The 16,561-nt window shown below is 37.1% G+C and overlaps 1 protein-coding gene across 1 annotated transcript in view; it reads right to left on the reverse strand.

Moving 5' to 3' along the window:
• LOC145693184 (general odorant-binding protein 69a-like) overlaps positions 1-8,311 on the reverse strand; it is a 50,502-nt gene extending 42,191 nt beyond the window's left edge. Inside the window, exons 1-2 of the mRNA XM_081768953.1 lie at positions 8,126-8,311; positions 420-501 (exon numbers count right to left, since the gene is read on the reverse strand). Coding sequence (XP_081625079.1) covers positions 420-501; positions 8,126-8,194 — 151 coding nt within the window. The 5' untranslated portion in view covers positions 8,195-8,311. The remainder of the gene's footprint in view (positions 1-419; positions 502-8,125) is intronic.
• Between the last annotated feature and the right edge of the window lie 8,250 nt (positions 8,312-16,561).

The raw sequence follows: 16,561 nt of genomic DNA on the forward strand, positions 1-16,561 counted from the left end.
TATAAGTTTTTATCTGGCTCTTTTAGGTATATCGCTTACACAACTATCCTATAGCTGAAATCAAAATGAAACTTCACACTTGGCTTAACACACTATTTCAAAGCTACTTACTGCTAGCGGAGAAGGAACAATTTTCATTGTCACGGAATAACTTCAAAATGATGGAATTATAAACAAATTACAAAATGGAATTTTTCATATTATCATATTAGTAGTTATCTTTCTATGTTTAAATAATACATTTCTCATATTTACATATTTCTACATTTGTAGGCATTACTTAAGAAACAGGCAGTGCTTGATTGATAGGCCTATAAGCAAATGATTGGTCTAAACTTTAAGTATAACTGCATCTATACGGCTCTTAACATTAACAGATTAACATGCAATAGATACATTTGTCTGAAACGTTAACTTACGAAGGCTAACTGGTGATGTTTGGTTGCAGCTCTTGATGATGGCATAATCCTCGGCTACACTGGTTGAAGTAGTGGGTCTGCCCTAGAAAACGTAAGAAAATGTCATTTCAGAATGACACTTTCTTTTGTTATTTAATGTTTATGTTAAAGAGTTCTTAATTTGTAAGATAGACACCATGTGACAGGATTTTAAATATTGAACTTATATAGATATATGATAGATTTGATCGCGAGTCAGAGTTGATTAGACGTTAATTGATTGGAGTTAAACAAATTCTTTTCAGCACTGAGGCTATATAAGACGGGCCATAATGTTTGAAGTGAGATCCAAATTTTACTTAGATTTCTATCAGGTGCTTAACACTACCATCACTAATATAAGCGAATAGTAACCACACACTCACTTAGTACTTTACCACAACGAAATCAATTAATTTTTTCTTGAAATCCTAACCACTTGTACCCTCTATAGAGTACTAATTTTCAGGTCAATGGTCTGTGACGTCACAGTATGCTGCTTCCAATTTCAACACACCATATGAACAGAGAGTTCCTCCGTGGCTAAGCGGTTAGCGTACGCGCCTTTGGCGTGGGAGGCCCGGGTTCGATTCCCGGCGGGAGCTCATGTGGTTCGGATTCCACGTTAATCAGTAGGTCCACGTCTCATATAGCCTCGCTGCTGAACGGGACGTAAAACTCAAAATCAATTCAACAACCATATGAACAGACAGGAAGTAGACGAAGAATCTGGTTATTTTATGAAGGTAGTGGTGACAGGCATACAGAAACATCGGATATATATCACTCATAGACTCTTGAGTCATTATGGATGCTAGATTTAATTTCTTATGAGGGCAGATAAATTTTGGGCTACCGAATAGTTCTTGTATACCGAATAGTTCTACCTTACTTAATCTACATTACCATATATTGTGTCTGGGAACAAGCCGGGGTAGGGGTACAGGAGTAGTACCAGGAAGTGATGGCCCCCATCTGATAATATTACTGCTCTGAGTGCTCGTACACTGCTAATCCTTCTCTAATTCATTCACCTACCTCTTTATCCCTCCCTTTTGGTTCTAACCGTTTCTCAGTATCGCTGTTCTATATATGAAGGTGGGCTCTTACGCCCTTGTAAATCATTGCTATAAAGGTTTGCACGAGTTATTATTATTATTATTTTTAAGTTTGGAAAGTCTATTTTAGAAATACCCGAGGAATAGTTCTTTGGTACGACCTCCTACAAAATTATATATATATCTTCAGACACTCGCATATGAACAAGGTAAGTAACGCAATTAATTCACAATCTAAATAGCTTGAATATGTTTTTCGATATGTTATTTCTTTTAAACCCTTTTAAAATCATTAGATCATCTGGTTGTCGAGATTATTAATGACGTACTTAATTGTATTGCAAATGCTCCTTCCGCCACTCGTTTTACTTTTAAGTTTACGTGCTACAATTCACATATGAAAACGCAATCTCTTTCACTCTCTTTATTACCCTCTCTCTCCCTCCCTCCCAACGCTATATTAGCTACAGAGATTATTGTGCTTGGTCTGAAAAGCATTTTTTCACTTCATATCTACAGCCATACTTGAATGAACCTTGGCATAGTCTAGAACATTTTTTGAGATAACTTTTGTGCAGGTATAGGCGTATAAATTTGAAAAGAATGTTTTCTGGGGGAAATTATAGTAAAGTTTCCCCAGAATATCTTCCAAATTTATGGGCCGTGACAAATGCAAATAATGTCATTCGAAAGCCTAATTAAGTTTAAAGACAACGATGTATGAACCTGAGCGTAAGATAGTTAAGGTTCAAGCAGGAACTTCCCTAAGTGTTTTATTATTATAGCGAAGTAGCTCAAGTGGTAGAGCGTTGGTTTCGTATTCGGGAGATCGTGGGTTCGAATCCCGCTGCCGACCATCCTGACTGAGGTTTTCCAGGGTTTCCCTCAGTCCTACCAGGCAAAATGCCGGGATGGTACCTACTAAACATGCCCTGGCTGATACCTTCCCAAATCCTTTCCATTGTTATTGTTGTTGTTGGATATCCAGTGTAAAATGGTCTCTGAGCTGTATCTGGTGATTGTTAAATAAATAAAAATGTCACCAACATGAATATAAAATCTTTTTTTAAAATCTTAGTAACTACTAACCGTATTAGAGTATCTTTCGTACAAGTATCTGCAACTCAGATCCCTATAAAGGTGCTCAACTATTAGAAAAAGTCTGTTTTGGGAAAATTTCCCCGAAATTTATAGATACGTGATACATAATTATGTCATTATTTGAGAGATCGCTTCATTCTGAAGAGAATGACTTACGAACTATGAATTAAAGGTAATTAAAGTACGAGCATGAGCTTAGTCAGTTTTTTTTTTTAAATTTTGAATTGAAAGTAAATAAAATTATTAAGTTCAAAATCCCACGTTTATACCCTGTAAGCTAAAGGAGACGGATGATTGATGAAAGTGTATGTCTATGATAGAAATTGATGGAATGAGAATGTGGGAGAAACGGGAGAACATCAAGAACTGAAAAATTTAATTGGTCATAATTTTCAGTCAGAGGCAATCAATCTGCTTTCAATCCTGAAATTGAAGACAGCATACAAATCTAGGTTCAAAATTCAAAAACAACCACAATACCTGGGATATTGAATATTAGATTAGGTTTGTCCTTGTTCCCTTAAAATTTTTAGTTTGGTATGGTCCTACGAATACATGCGTATACGATCACTGCACTTGTATACAGGAGTAACTAAATTGATTATTTTCAGTGGATAGATAATATTGGGACACTATTCGTAAAAAAAATCCAACTTTCTATTTGTCTTATAATGCTATATGGCTTCAGACTGTGTGATTAAATCCCCAACGTTTGTAACTATTTAGCAAAAGAAATATCAAATGGCTTTGAGTGATGTTAAGATATATTTAGCTCTTCTGAGTGAAATTTTCTCGGAATTTCTACAAATCATGAAGTAACACAGCTGACCAAGCGCATACTCAGAATTTTTGTTGGGAAGGATCCATTTTTTTTTAGGATCTATTACGTCTATGTAGTATTAAACCTGTGTTATTCTTCACCCGGAAAGACGATAAGCAATTGTCAATTACTAACATCTATATATTCTCAGAAAAACTTGTAAAACTAGATTAAGGTTACTTTTATATGGAAAGGAAGGTGTAAAATGAAATCTTTAGGCTATATCAATCATTTCTCTGTTAAACAAGTATAGCTATGTTAAGAAATTGTACAAATGTTAATAGGGTTACGAAGTTTTCAGGAGAGACGGACCCGGTGGACCCCCATGGGTGCTCCCTCCGTGCAGCTGACCCTGTTCGTTCTATAAATTTCCTACAGCTTAGTCAGCAATTTATTTTTTCACAGAATATAATCCTATAGTTTCGACGGACAAACGTAAGCTTAGCGTGCCTTAAATATAACAATGTAGATTTAAGGTGGATCACTAGGTGTTTTCGGTGCTATACTAAACGCTGCTTGAATAGTGTGGCGTTGCCAGATAGTGTTGAGTATTTACTACTGCCAGATAATAAATGGAGTAATCATGGAATTCTGCTTGGATACTTAATGGAGAAATTAGTTTTCGACCCTTACCGCAATCTCGCTTCTCGAACTACAACGCTAGAATCCAGGAATTTTCTTATTGTGACTACTACAGTAAACGTACTAATTTGGCAACAACGCATTATGGCGTTCTGCGCATATTTCGTCTCAAAATCTATTTCCTTAAATGTAAATTAATATTTAAATAAAATGTGTAACATAACACGAGAAACGGTCAAACAATTTATCTATTTCGTAATAAGATCGTTACTTTAAAATACTTTACACATACAAATAAACATTTCATAAAACGGAGCACTTCTAGTAACACCTAGCAGCAAGTGTCATCTTGTGTGCTCATTGTAAAACGAATCAAATATTTTCTTTTCTTTGTTACTTTTTTACATATCAGGAGACAAAACCAAATAAATCAATGTCTTGTGTTGTAGCTGAAACATAACTCTATCTTAAAGTACAATATTTATAATATGTAACGTTTCATTGCGCAGTAGTTAAGGGAATATGCTTAAATATATACTGATTTCCGGGTGGTGATCCACCTTAACGAAATATTGTAATTAAAAGAATTAAATTTATTGTAGAGCAAAAAGACAATATATTTACGAGGTAAACATAGGACACCTGAATTTGTATAATTCAAACAGTATTAGATCATGTAATTAGAACAATGTCTAAACAGAAAGATTGCAATTCCGTAGGTTGATTGCACTCATGAAGTCGGATCCCACATTAAGCTGTAGGTCCACGTCTCATATAGTCTCGCTAGTTGCTACACTCAAAACAAAAGTGAAGGGTTTTAAAATTCAAGCTTAAGCTGAGTTCATATGAAATCAGAAACTTTAATATTCAAACTTAAGCTGTGTTCCTATGAAATAAGGTACTTTAAAGTTCAAACTTAAACTGTGTTCGTAAAAAAATTAGTTACTGTTCATTATGAGAGGTTTACTGCAAAACACTTTTCAGTTCGTTGCCAGTGTAAACTTTTCCAAAATGTGTCAATCCGTTCTTTTTCCCTTCTGGATCTCGAATATTTTATGTTAATAGTAAACATAATATTCAATTTATTACTAATTTTCGCACAGTTTCCAATGATAACATAGTACTCAACACAATTAACTTGAGATCAAGTCAATCTTTTTGAACCCATGTAGAGGGACAGTACCCGAATGTTGAGAAGCTGCTGTGCAAAAATTTTGTTCAGAGTAGGAGTGAAATTGTATTAAATGAGTATGCGTAATTGTTGTCGAAAAGTAGCCCACTTTTATGAATTTGTTAGACAAATTTCTGATCAATATACTGTGAACAGTCCTTCCCGCTGATTTAATGGCTAGCACATGCGCCTTTGATGCAAGAGGTTTCAGGTTCGATTCCCGTTTAGGAGAGCTTTTGAAATTTAAATGCATTACGGTGGTTCGGATCTCACCTTAAACTGTAGATTCATGTCTCATACAGCCTCAGTGCTGAAAATGACGCTAGACTTCACTGAGAAAAATCCCTTCTCCAGACAGCGGTATATTTGTACAAATATACGGAATCCTCTTGCTTACTACAGAAATCAGTACGGAGTATACATTATCCGTATGCTAATAGGCACTGCTCTTAGATGTTGCATCATGCCGTTGCAGGATGTCTGATATCTAACAGTCTTCCTTTATATTACATACATATATGTATGTTACCTTCGTAAGGTATGTTATATGCGTCCATTTGTATGTGAGATCCTGACCACCTATATCCCTCTGGAGATCCCATGGTACAATTTGTACCATAGGGGTGTTTCATGGTACATTGTGTTATAACTCTCCTATTTGAGCTTTTTCGTTCGTTTTTTTTTTTTTTTTTTTGTTTTGTTTTCCAAGTCCAGAGGCATTGTAGAAGACATTACGTATGGTTTCACACCTACCTGCGTCGAGACATAGGAGGTGATGACGTCATAAGTCTAAAATTTATATTTTCGTGTAATACTTCTTGGGGTGGTTTATGTAAAGTATTTTTTGGCGGGCTTATTTTTGCACGTAGAAGATTGAAATTTTGCACAAACATGCAGTCCACCGAGTAGTATTTACCAGACTTTTTTCAGATTTCTGCGTTAAAACAGGGGGGGGGGGATCCAGAGGGTCAAAAAGTTGAAAAAAGGGATATTTTTACCAAAAATCCCTTTCTTCGCGATTTTCGCGCCTTAGATACATGATGGAGACAAGTGAGTCATACCGTCTGAAAGGCAGTTCCATTCTGAAGAGAATGACGGTCGAATTATTATTCTAGGGTAATTAAGGAAGTGTCAGGGAATTTTTATCAAAATATACTTCTGTATAGGGGAATTTTGGACATTTTCGGTATTATTTTTTGCGGGCTTATTTTTGCACCTAGAAGATTGAAATTGTGCACAAACATTCAGTAGTATTTACCAGATTTTTTTTTCAGATTTCTGCGTTAAAACAGGGGGGTACAGAGGGGCTAAACCTTGAAAAAGGGAAATTTTTACCAAAAAATCCCTTTCACGGGGTTTTCCCGCCTTAGATACATGATGGGGACAAGTGAATGGTACCGCCTGAAAGGAAGTTCTACTCTGAAGAAAATGATGGGCGAAACATGACTCTAGGGTAATTAGGGATATCTCAGGGAATGTTTAAAAATTTCCCTCTGTATACGGGAATATGGGACATTGTCGGTTTTTTTTTTGGCGGGCTTACTTTTGCACCTGGAAAATTGGAATTGTGCATAAACATTCAGCCCACCGAGTAGTATTTACCAGATTTTTTTCAGTTCTCTGCGTTAAAACAGGGGGAGTCCAGGTTGGCTAAAAGTTGAAAAAAAGGATATTTAGACCCAAAAATCCCTTTTTTCGGGATTTTCCCGCCTTAGATACATGATGGAGACACGTGAGTCATACCGACTGAAAGGCAGTTCTATTCTGAAGAGAATGGTGGGTGAAACATGACCCTAAGGTAATTAGGGATGTCTCAGGAAATTTTTTACCTGAGATCATGGTGTTTTAGGGTGATTTGGGGCATGGTGAGAATTCCTGATAAAATTTCTCCCGCCCTTGGTATTCAAGATAGAAACTTGAAATTTGGCACACACATTCAGTATACTATGTGCTATTTCTCAGATTTTTTTTATTAGATGGCTACGTTCACACAGGGCTGCTCCAGGGGGGGCCAAAGTGCGAGAAAAAATTTCCCTCCAAAATTTTCCCTTTGACATTATTTTTCCCGCTCCTGGTATATGGTATGAGCATGCAAGTGGTACCATTTGAAAGCCAGCTCCATTCTGAAGAGAATGAGGTATGAACCATGATCCTAGGATTAATAGTGACGATGCAGTAGCTGCTTGACTGAAAGTCTAAAAAATAGCCCAAAAAACCGGGTACCGGAAAGGGATATTGTTTCATACGGAAAGTACATGCAAATGGAACACTTATACAGAAAGTATTATAAAAGATGCGTTTTCAGTTATACGTTTGCTGTACATTAAGTCCAGAAACTACAGGATTTACAAATGTAATATAAGATTTTATGTACGCCTCATACATTTTTTCTCAGTGTTCAGTCCAACCAATCATCAGGCCGGTAGTCAGCCCAAAAATGTAGGAAGGGGGGGGGGTAGAAGTTAGGGGGGCTGATCCAACCATATTATAGTTCATTTGCAAGTTTAGTCTACAGTGAAAATTTAAAGGGGGCCAGCAAAAATTTAGGAGGGCCCGGCCCCCTAGACCCCTCGGATAGGGCCTGCCAATCATCTGTAATGTGAAATAGTTGTTTAAGGAAAATTATGTCAAATAAGGAAACCACAATCGCTAATACTCAATTATTTTGCTTTGAAGAAGGTGCAGAGGTCTAGTTGATTTCTTAAGTGACTGCAATATTAATATCAACCACCTTTTCCCTTTTGTGTGCAGTCTCTAGTTTAATAGCTATTGAGTGAACACAAACCTTTGTTAGCATATAAACACAAAAACTTTGTCTCTGTTAAATTAAAGTAGCATAGATTACAAATTAGTAAGTCACTTCATTGCTTCGGATATAGACATGTATTGGAAGTTTTCTGCTGTGCATGAAGAGTGTATTGTATAACTATAGCTTATCTCTTTGTTTAGAACTTACCATAACACTTCCGGCGATTGAAAGAGTAGCAACTAACTGCAACAAAATAAACGAAGATAAGTGCTCCATGATATCTGGACCGTAAAACGTGTGTGACCTGTAGAGCCCTTTGTCAATTGCAGAAGAGGAGCACTGGCAGCTGTACCACTGGAAGAGATGCAGAAGAAGGAAATACTGAAGAGGACCTAATTCTCTAACTCTTAATAAGTCGACGTCCGATTAACAGCTGTCTATCATCATTTCCTGATTGCCCAGTTTCCGCTCTCGGATGCTGCCACTAACAATAAACCGTGCTTCTTCATTGTTATCACGATTTTTTTTCCACAAACATATAGTCCATGTGTTCCTCCATAGCTGGGTTGACTGATAATTGCTCTCTTCATTACGTCCCCACTCGAATAACAACACATTAAAAAAAAAAAAATACTAATAAGCGCTTTGAAATACTAGACTGATGATAAAGAAGAAAAAAAGTTTGCGAGTTTCTTAGGGGACTATTACATCATAGTTTTCTACACAACATTGCATGACGTCAAGAGGATAGTTTGTTGTTTGTCACATTATCAAATTACTAGGTACTTGAAAGTCTTTTAGGATTTTGTTTGTCCATTTTCCTTTTCTGTTTCTCCATAAATTCCTTGAAGATTGCTTTCTATGAATTAAGCATCAAAATTTCAACTAATCATTGAAGATATACGAGGCTTAGTTAGCTATATATTACTGCATTATTCTTTTAAATTTACTTAGAAGTACTTACACATTTCAAATGCTGGAAAGAGCCCCTCACAGATGCTCCACCACTTAATATTTTAGGTACTTCATGCAGTTAAAGTCGTATGCTTCCTATTAGTTACTTTGTCTCTCTTGTTAAACAACCATTTCTTTAGTTTCATTTGCTGTAATTACTTTCGCAGTTTAGTGCTCTTGTCTTTCTGTAATAATTCAGTTTTTAAACCATTAATTTTTCAATTTCGCAGACATTTGGTAGGAAAGTTCATTGCTCTTCACCCGTATCATCTTCAACATTACCAAAAGTGGTTGCACACACTTACTTAATAAATATAACCTTGAACTTTTGGAAACTTTACAGTCCTCTCTAAGTGACCCTATCAATTATTTCTGTGAAGTAACTAATTAGGAATTATTGTTTCACTTTTCTGCTTTCATATGTGCAGAAGTTTGTGTTTTCTTTCTTTTTTTTTTTAAATATAACTATTCGAAAAGCTCTGTGATCTTATTTATACATGGAATTAAATTAAACAAATGTAAATTTTATTTCATGCGAAAATGTTAAACATTTGTACTTATACTTTTTTTTTTTTTTTATTTTTAAAATAAATGACACGGCCACCACACTAAACGTTGTTCGTCCTCTTTCTGGAGAGTATTACTGTACTATTGAGTTGTGAAATATGAACAATATCGTCTGAGTCGTTCTTTTCGGAGAAAATGGCTTCTGTCATATTATAGGGTTGTTAATAAATTATAAATTTGAGAAATATGAACAAACAATCTTCGATTTTGAGCCTCCCGTAGAGTACCCTGATTTATGGCAGTAGGAAGAACATTTAACCCAGAGAGAAAGAAAGAAAGAAAGAGAGAGATAGAAAACTGGATAATCTTGTAAAACTTTGAAGTGTAAAACTTTGTTCTGATAAGTAAAACGGTATGACCTGCAGGGACGTACAGTCTTGTCCAAATGATTATCGCATATCTGCAACTGTTTTCTTGTAAGAATATAATTTGATAATGATTTACAGGGTACTTTTAATATTGATACTATGTGCATAATCGGAAATGTATATTTTTGGTAAATTTCATAGGAAAAGAATTATAAATACGAAAATTAGAATGAGTCAAACAAAATGTTGCTAAATGGACAAGAAAGTTTTATTTTCGTTTTATTGTTCTTATTTACTGTTCTTTTGACATGAAATTGCCACATACATGTCTTTGCCGATTATACACATACTAACATTATAAGAAATACCGGGCGAATTCATTATCAAATTATATTCCTACAACAACATATTTATGGACATCCGACAATAATTTTGGACATGAGTGTACATTGGGACGATAAATAGACGGAGAGAGATCCAGAATCCACTTTTGCGACAAGTAGAAACGATGAAAGGATAATTTCTTTGAAATCTCGAATTCTCTTATTTTTATGATTACTCTAGAACAGTCTTTCCCAATTGGTGGTTTACGGATCCCGAGGGTTCATGGTATTATTTATATCTCATAATTTATAAAAGATATAAATAATGCCACGCACCATCTGTTCACAGGTACTGTATGTTGTGTGCATATAAAAGATAAATAAAGATTTGTAATTTAATTATTGTTAAATATCCCTATCTATCTCCCAAATACTATTAGTACAAGTCAAACAAAATGTTGCTAAATTGACAAGAAAGTTTTATTTTCGTTTTATTGTTCTTATTTACTATTAGTATGTTGCCTGTATTTTGCCTTAAAAGTAAGAAGGAGGTCCGCAATCCTGAAATAATTGGGAAGAACTGCTCTAGAACATAGGAGGAAGAGTGAGAGAAACAATATGAAAAAGCCACTTGGCGAGCAGAGATCGGTATATTAACTCTACAGAAGGGAAACGGGTTCAATTGCAAGGAGCTTCAAGCAGAAATTTAAAGACAAAATACTATAGTAGGAGTCTTTATTTACAAAAAAGGTCTTTTTAAGACCAAAGAGAGTCAATGTTACTTCAAGCGAAATAAGAATTTGGTGTTCGTGAATTTAAATCATTCTTTCCTTCACGACCACAAGAGTTCACATATACCTAAAGAAGGCCAATTCACCTAAGATGGCCAAAGTTTGTGCACTCACCTGCTCACGACAATCTCTTTCTCCACCAACAGTTGTACTCGATGTGGTGGCCACGAGCCTGTACTATCGCCCTGCAACGCAATTTCCACTGAAGCACTGCGCGTCGAAGGCGTGTGAGGGATATTGTAGACCACACCGCTTGACAAGCTTTCCGGAGCCCCGTTATGGTGTTGAGACGCCTTCGAGCGAGTCCTTCTTTCAGAAAGTCAAAGGCGTAGAAACCCATCAGCGACGTATCTGGTGTCTTCATAGGTATGGACGAGAAGGGTATAACAGACACAGCAGTCTCCGTAGTCATACGCTGATAATTTGCGACAGAAATGGTGCAGTGTGACTGGATGCTTTGTCCATGTGGATCCACACCTTCCTTGTGTCTCTGCCATACAACTGTGGGATGTGCGTTGTGTATAAGGGTTCCATAATGTTCGTTTGAAAGTAGATGCATTCACCTTGGCTTTCGAATCCACACGATGCATTAACAACTTCCGAAGGGAGCAGAAACCTGCCACTAGCATGAAGCCCTTTGAAACTTTCTCGCGATATTCACGGACAAACTCGTCGCGGCCCTTCATATCATGTGGTGAATAAACAATGGCCCTGGGCATATTAGTGTTATCAAGGTAGATTCAGGCTTAATCCAGAGTGACAACCCACTGCCATTTGTCACTTAATAGGTACTGTTCATACAACGTTCTTGCGTGTGAATCTCTCTTGCGTTCGTGAATCTCTCTTGAATGTGCCTTGGTACGCTGTGCTCGTCATCAGCTCTGTAAAATTGGCCACCTTAGGTGAATTAACCTGTACTACATATATACTCATTTTTCTTTCATGGCATCTTAAAACATTTTCTTCCACCTCGTGCAACAATATTTTCTTAACCGCTTTCTTCCAATCGTTTTATCACATGCTTTTTAACTGCTTGTTATCTTTTTCTAACGATTTTATTCTACATAGCTGAAATGCTCGTCCTTCGCATGGAAAGAATATTGTATTATAAGGAAAGTATTTGAACTCATTTCCCATTAAAATACCAATTTCAAAGAAAGTGTGCAGATAAAAACGCACAAGATAAAATATTTTTGGTATAACATTTTTAACCCACTACTCACTTAAGATCTTCCTTTAATCAAAGTGACATAATAAAAATTCAGCTTTTGAGGAAGGTGCTAACTCTGTAGCAAAATCTATTTCTAAAGAGTCAACCGTTTTCCCGTGATGCAATCACAAATAACATGATTTCGATGTATCGAAAAAGACATAGATACTGCTTCCTTTCCCTTCTTTCCCAAAACGAGAAACTTAAAAAAAATCTGCGAGACGCTTCCCTTATTTAAATGAGGAATTTATGGACTAAGTTTTATGTTCCTAGTTTGAGCGATTCGTGAGTTATTTTATTTTTCGCATAAATGTTGTCTCCCCTGCATATTTCTCTTTCGATACACCCTCAAATAAAAATAAAATGATAATGGTCTAACTCGAAGTAGCTACTGACTAACTTCCAAAATCCATTTTAAATTTATTGAACCACTTTTCTGAAGGTGATCACAAACACCATATAACATCTCTTTCGGTATATCCAACATATATTCGTTTATTTGCAATGAGAAACATATGTGCTGAGTTTATTTTCTTAACTTGACAGACTCGTGAGATACTCAATTTGTCACATAAACGGTGGTCTCTCGCTCTCACTTTAGGATACACATTTTAATCAAACGCACATAATAAATGAAATGACTTTTTTTCTTGGTTTATCCCCCACAGTTATGCCCTTTAAGCTAAAGAAGGCGAATAATTAATGAAAGTGAATGAGTGTGAAATTAGTTTTTGTGCTCTTCCACTGGGAATCGAACCTAGGGCTACGTGCACCTAAAGCACGAGCGCCAGCCAGTAAACCAGCAGGAAGGATCTAAATGGATATCCATGAAAACCCACTTCAAGATAGATGATAACTATATTCCAAACTTAATTCCAAATGAATCAGTCGTTTTACCGTCATTCGGTCACTCACAAGAACAGTTTCGTTTCTATAGACAATGTATACTGAGTACTCACTGAATTGCGACCACTCCTCCAAACAGGAAAGTGTGGCCAGCAGCTGAGCTGATTACATGACCACCCCAACTGGTAGTATTGCAGAGGTAGAACAAACTCGTGGCTACTTGTTGGCAGACAGCGCACTGTTATAGGAAGATGGGCAGGATTTATCTGCATTCCAATAGGGCATGATTGTGGGTACCCGAGCAATGCGTGCATCAATAACCCAGACAGAGATATATGTCGGATGCGCCCAAGGGCGCCCATGTTGTGGTTTCCAAGGGGGGGGGCAAGTATAAGCGACGTTTCAAAAATAGTTTCAAATTTTGCTGTAACTAATGTAAAAATTCTATTGTATTTTCGATATTCTGAAGTACAATTTCCTCTAGCGGGGCTAGCGTCCCACCTTTTCCCCCCTGATGGGCGCCCTTGGATGCGCCTGTTCGTGTAGTGAAGGTGTACAAGGAGTGGGAAGAAAATGCTGTAAAGGTCTTCAAGAGATGGAACTGCAGAAGCGTACAGAAATTCATAACATGGGACGAGCGTCGCGTCAAATAGCTCGTGACAGCCAAACCATCAGTGTCCGGGAATTACGTGAGCAATACAATGATGGATGCACAACACTCATATCCCTCGCAACTATACGGCGTTCATTGGCACGCATGAAGTTCCACAGCAGACGACTCATTCGTCATCCACTCCTTGTGACTCGTAAGCGCCGACTTCCCCGCATTGGGCACAGGAACACGCTAATTGGACCGTAGGATTGGAAAAGGGTGTGTTGATCCGACAAATCATGGTTTGTGCTACTCCTTTCGGACGGGTGTATGTGCATGTGTAGCACCAACAGCACGAAGATATGGACCCCACTGTACATGCAGGTCGGAGCGGCTGTATGGTTTGGGGATGTTTCTGTTGGCATGGGATGGGACAGTTTTTGTGCATGGACTACAGTGAGACATCTACGTGTACCTGCATGTGTTAGAGGATCACGTACACCTTACAATGCAACACTTCTATCCACACGAAGAAGACATTTTCCAGGACGACAATGCATGATGCCACCAAACCAAGACCGTACTTGCTTGGATTAAGGAACAATTCACGGAGCTGCAGCATATGAATTGGCCCCCTAACTCACCGGCTCTTAATCCTATAGAACATTTATGGAATGTTGCGGAACGAGCTCTTCCAACCATAGCTCCTGCACCGACATCTGTAGGCTCATTGTAGGATGCCAGGTGTCAAATCCCGTGAAAACATATCAGCAACCACTAGAATCCATGCCACTCCATGTCCAGGGCGTCCTCTGAGCAAAAGGTGGACCAACAAAACATTAGGTAGGTGGTTGCAATTCAGTGAGCAATCAGTGTATGAACAGTATTATTAAGGAACAATAAAACAGATCAACACTATTCTGTAGCTTTGTACTCACGTTTTGTATTCTCCAAGTTATAACCTTCTTCTCTGAAAAATTATGATGAATGTTCGTTAAATTTTCATTTTCTTTTGGTCACAAATGTCTCAGTGGTAGAGCGCTTACCTCTAGTGCTTGTGGCCCCTAATTCAATCTCCTGCCAAATAAGTTTGTGGCGGACAACATCGTGTGAGGATTTTCTCGGGTACTTCAGTTTCCTCCCACTTTATCATTTCACCAATTCTTCCATCACCATTCACTTGCCTTAATCATCCATCTCCCTTAGCTTGAAGTGCGTAATCGTGGGATGTTAAATTGAAAGAAATGTATTTTTAACTTAGTACTTTCTTTTTTCAATGCAAGTATTGATTTCCACTTGTGTGCTGAGATTGTCAGTACATTGTGCAAGTAAAAATTACTCAAATATACAGCAGAACATTTCTCCGAACTGAGCAAGAATCAAAAGGTGAATTTGTGTGTACTACGTAGCTACTTTCTTAACATTTTGCCCCCCAAATTCAACAAAATTATTTGAGAGTTGGTTTTATCACACTTATCACGCGGATATGAAAGAAATATTTATTTCCAAAACAGTTAATAATAATAAAGATAAATTCTTGGCGACATTGTGATCTGTTACTTGGATATCGCCTTGACTGTTGTTACACCTCTAGAATTAACTCAACACACCAGTAATGGAATTGGTCACTAAGTTCGTGATCCGTGACCCGGAGGACTCAGAAACAATTAGACTCATGACCAACTAGACCCGGTGACTCGGACAGACCCAGCGACTCTGTGATTCGGAATGACTCGGAGGTGACGAAACGTTCCCATGCACTTGATGCGTATGGACCAGACTGCTAAAAGTAATTCCAACAAGCACGAGCTCTATGTTTTCACAAAATTTATAATTTCCTTTTCTTGCTTATTGTTTGCTTCTATGTGTGTTAAAATATTGCACTGAAAGATAACTACAAAGTTTGATAGAGTATAAATGCGTGCGAATCATAGAAAAATATAAACTATATGTTTTTCTCATGAAGGGTCGTCAAAGTTTAATTGAGCAAACCCGTAAAACATGTGGTTTTAAAATGCAGGTGACCCAAAATTAGGTATGCAGCCCTGCATTAATCAGTATGCCATTTTAGTTTGTTAAGATAATGAGTTTATTTGCTTCAGTCTGTTCCGAGCTTTAGGTAAAAGAAATTAAGAACAAATGAGGCGTTGGATGGCAAAGTGGCGTAAGTCATTTTTTTAAAAGTGAAATGAACTTGAAACCATAACCTGTTGGATGGCAACGTTGCGTATCTCAGAGTTAAAAGAGCAGGCCATAGGCCAAACGATGTCACTACAAGGAACCGATTTTGTTCGCTTTTTCTATATCGATTCTAATAAAAAGTCTCAGCATCTCACAATGTCTCAAAACTGACTTACGCCACTTTGCCATCCAACGCCTCAAATAATAAAGAAACTAAATCAATACCTGTATGAATAATATGAGTAAGTAAATCATATAAAATGCCATGAGACTATCGGTATGGGACTGTATACCTATTTTGGGGCCACCCTGTAATATAAAACATGCCACAGAGTCCAAAACTGTTTTGCTAAAATCTTTTTGTATAGTCTGTATTCAAATCTACCGTATTATTTTTCAGTATGGGAAGACGAATATATATGAAATTGTTTGAAATAGTTAAAACACAGTATCTTGACTGAAATATAGGAAATGAAGAATCAAACGAATGAATATTTTAGCTCGAGTGGTGAACATAATTAATCAATGATACTCGTATAAAATTCTCTTGCAGTGCTGCATAGCTGAAATTTCGGCTGTTTCCAGGTCGCCGAACCTGTCCTGTCTAGTTCTTCTGTCCTAGTCCTGTCCTGTCTGTCTAGAGAAACGAGTTCCAAACCCGAATGACTCGAAAGTTGTGATCCAAATGACTCTCGGTGTCAGCAAATTCTTCATGCAAGTATGGGTTATTTATTTATTTATTTTTTTTAATATTCATTAGTTACATATATTTGCACTTATTCGACGAAGTCTTGAGTAAAGCACGCAATATTACTTTGAAGCTTACTTACAAACATTTGATAAATTCTGCCTTTTTTCAAAATAAATACAT

Source organism: Thermobia domestica, chromosome 8, assembly GCF_964235325.1.
Source record: "Thermobia domestica chromosome 8, izTheDome1.hap1.1, whole genome shotgun sequence".
In the NCBI taxonomy this organism is placed as follows: Eukaryota; Metazoa; Arthropoda; class Insecta; order Zygentoma; family Lepismatidae; genus Thermobia; species Thermobia domestica.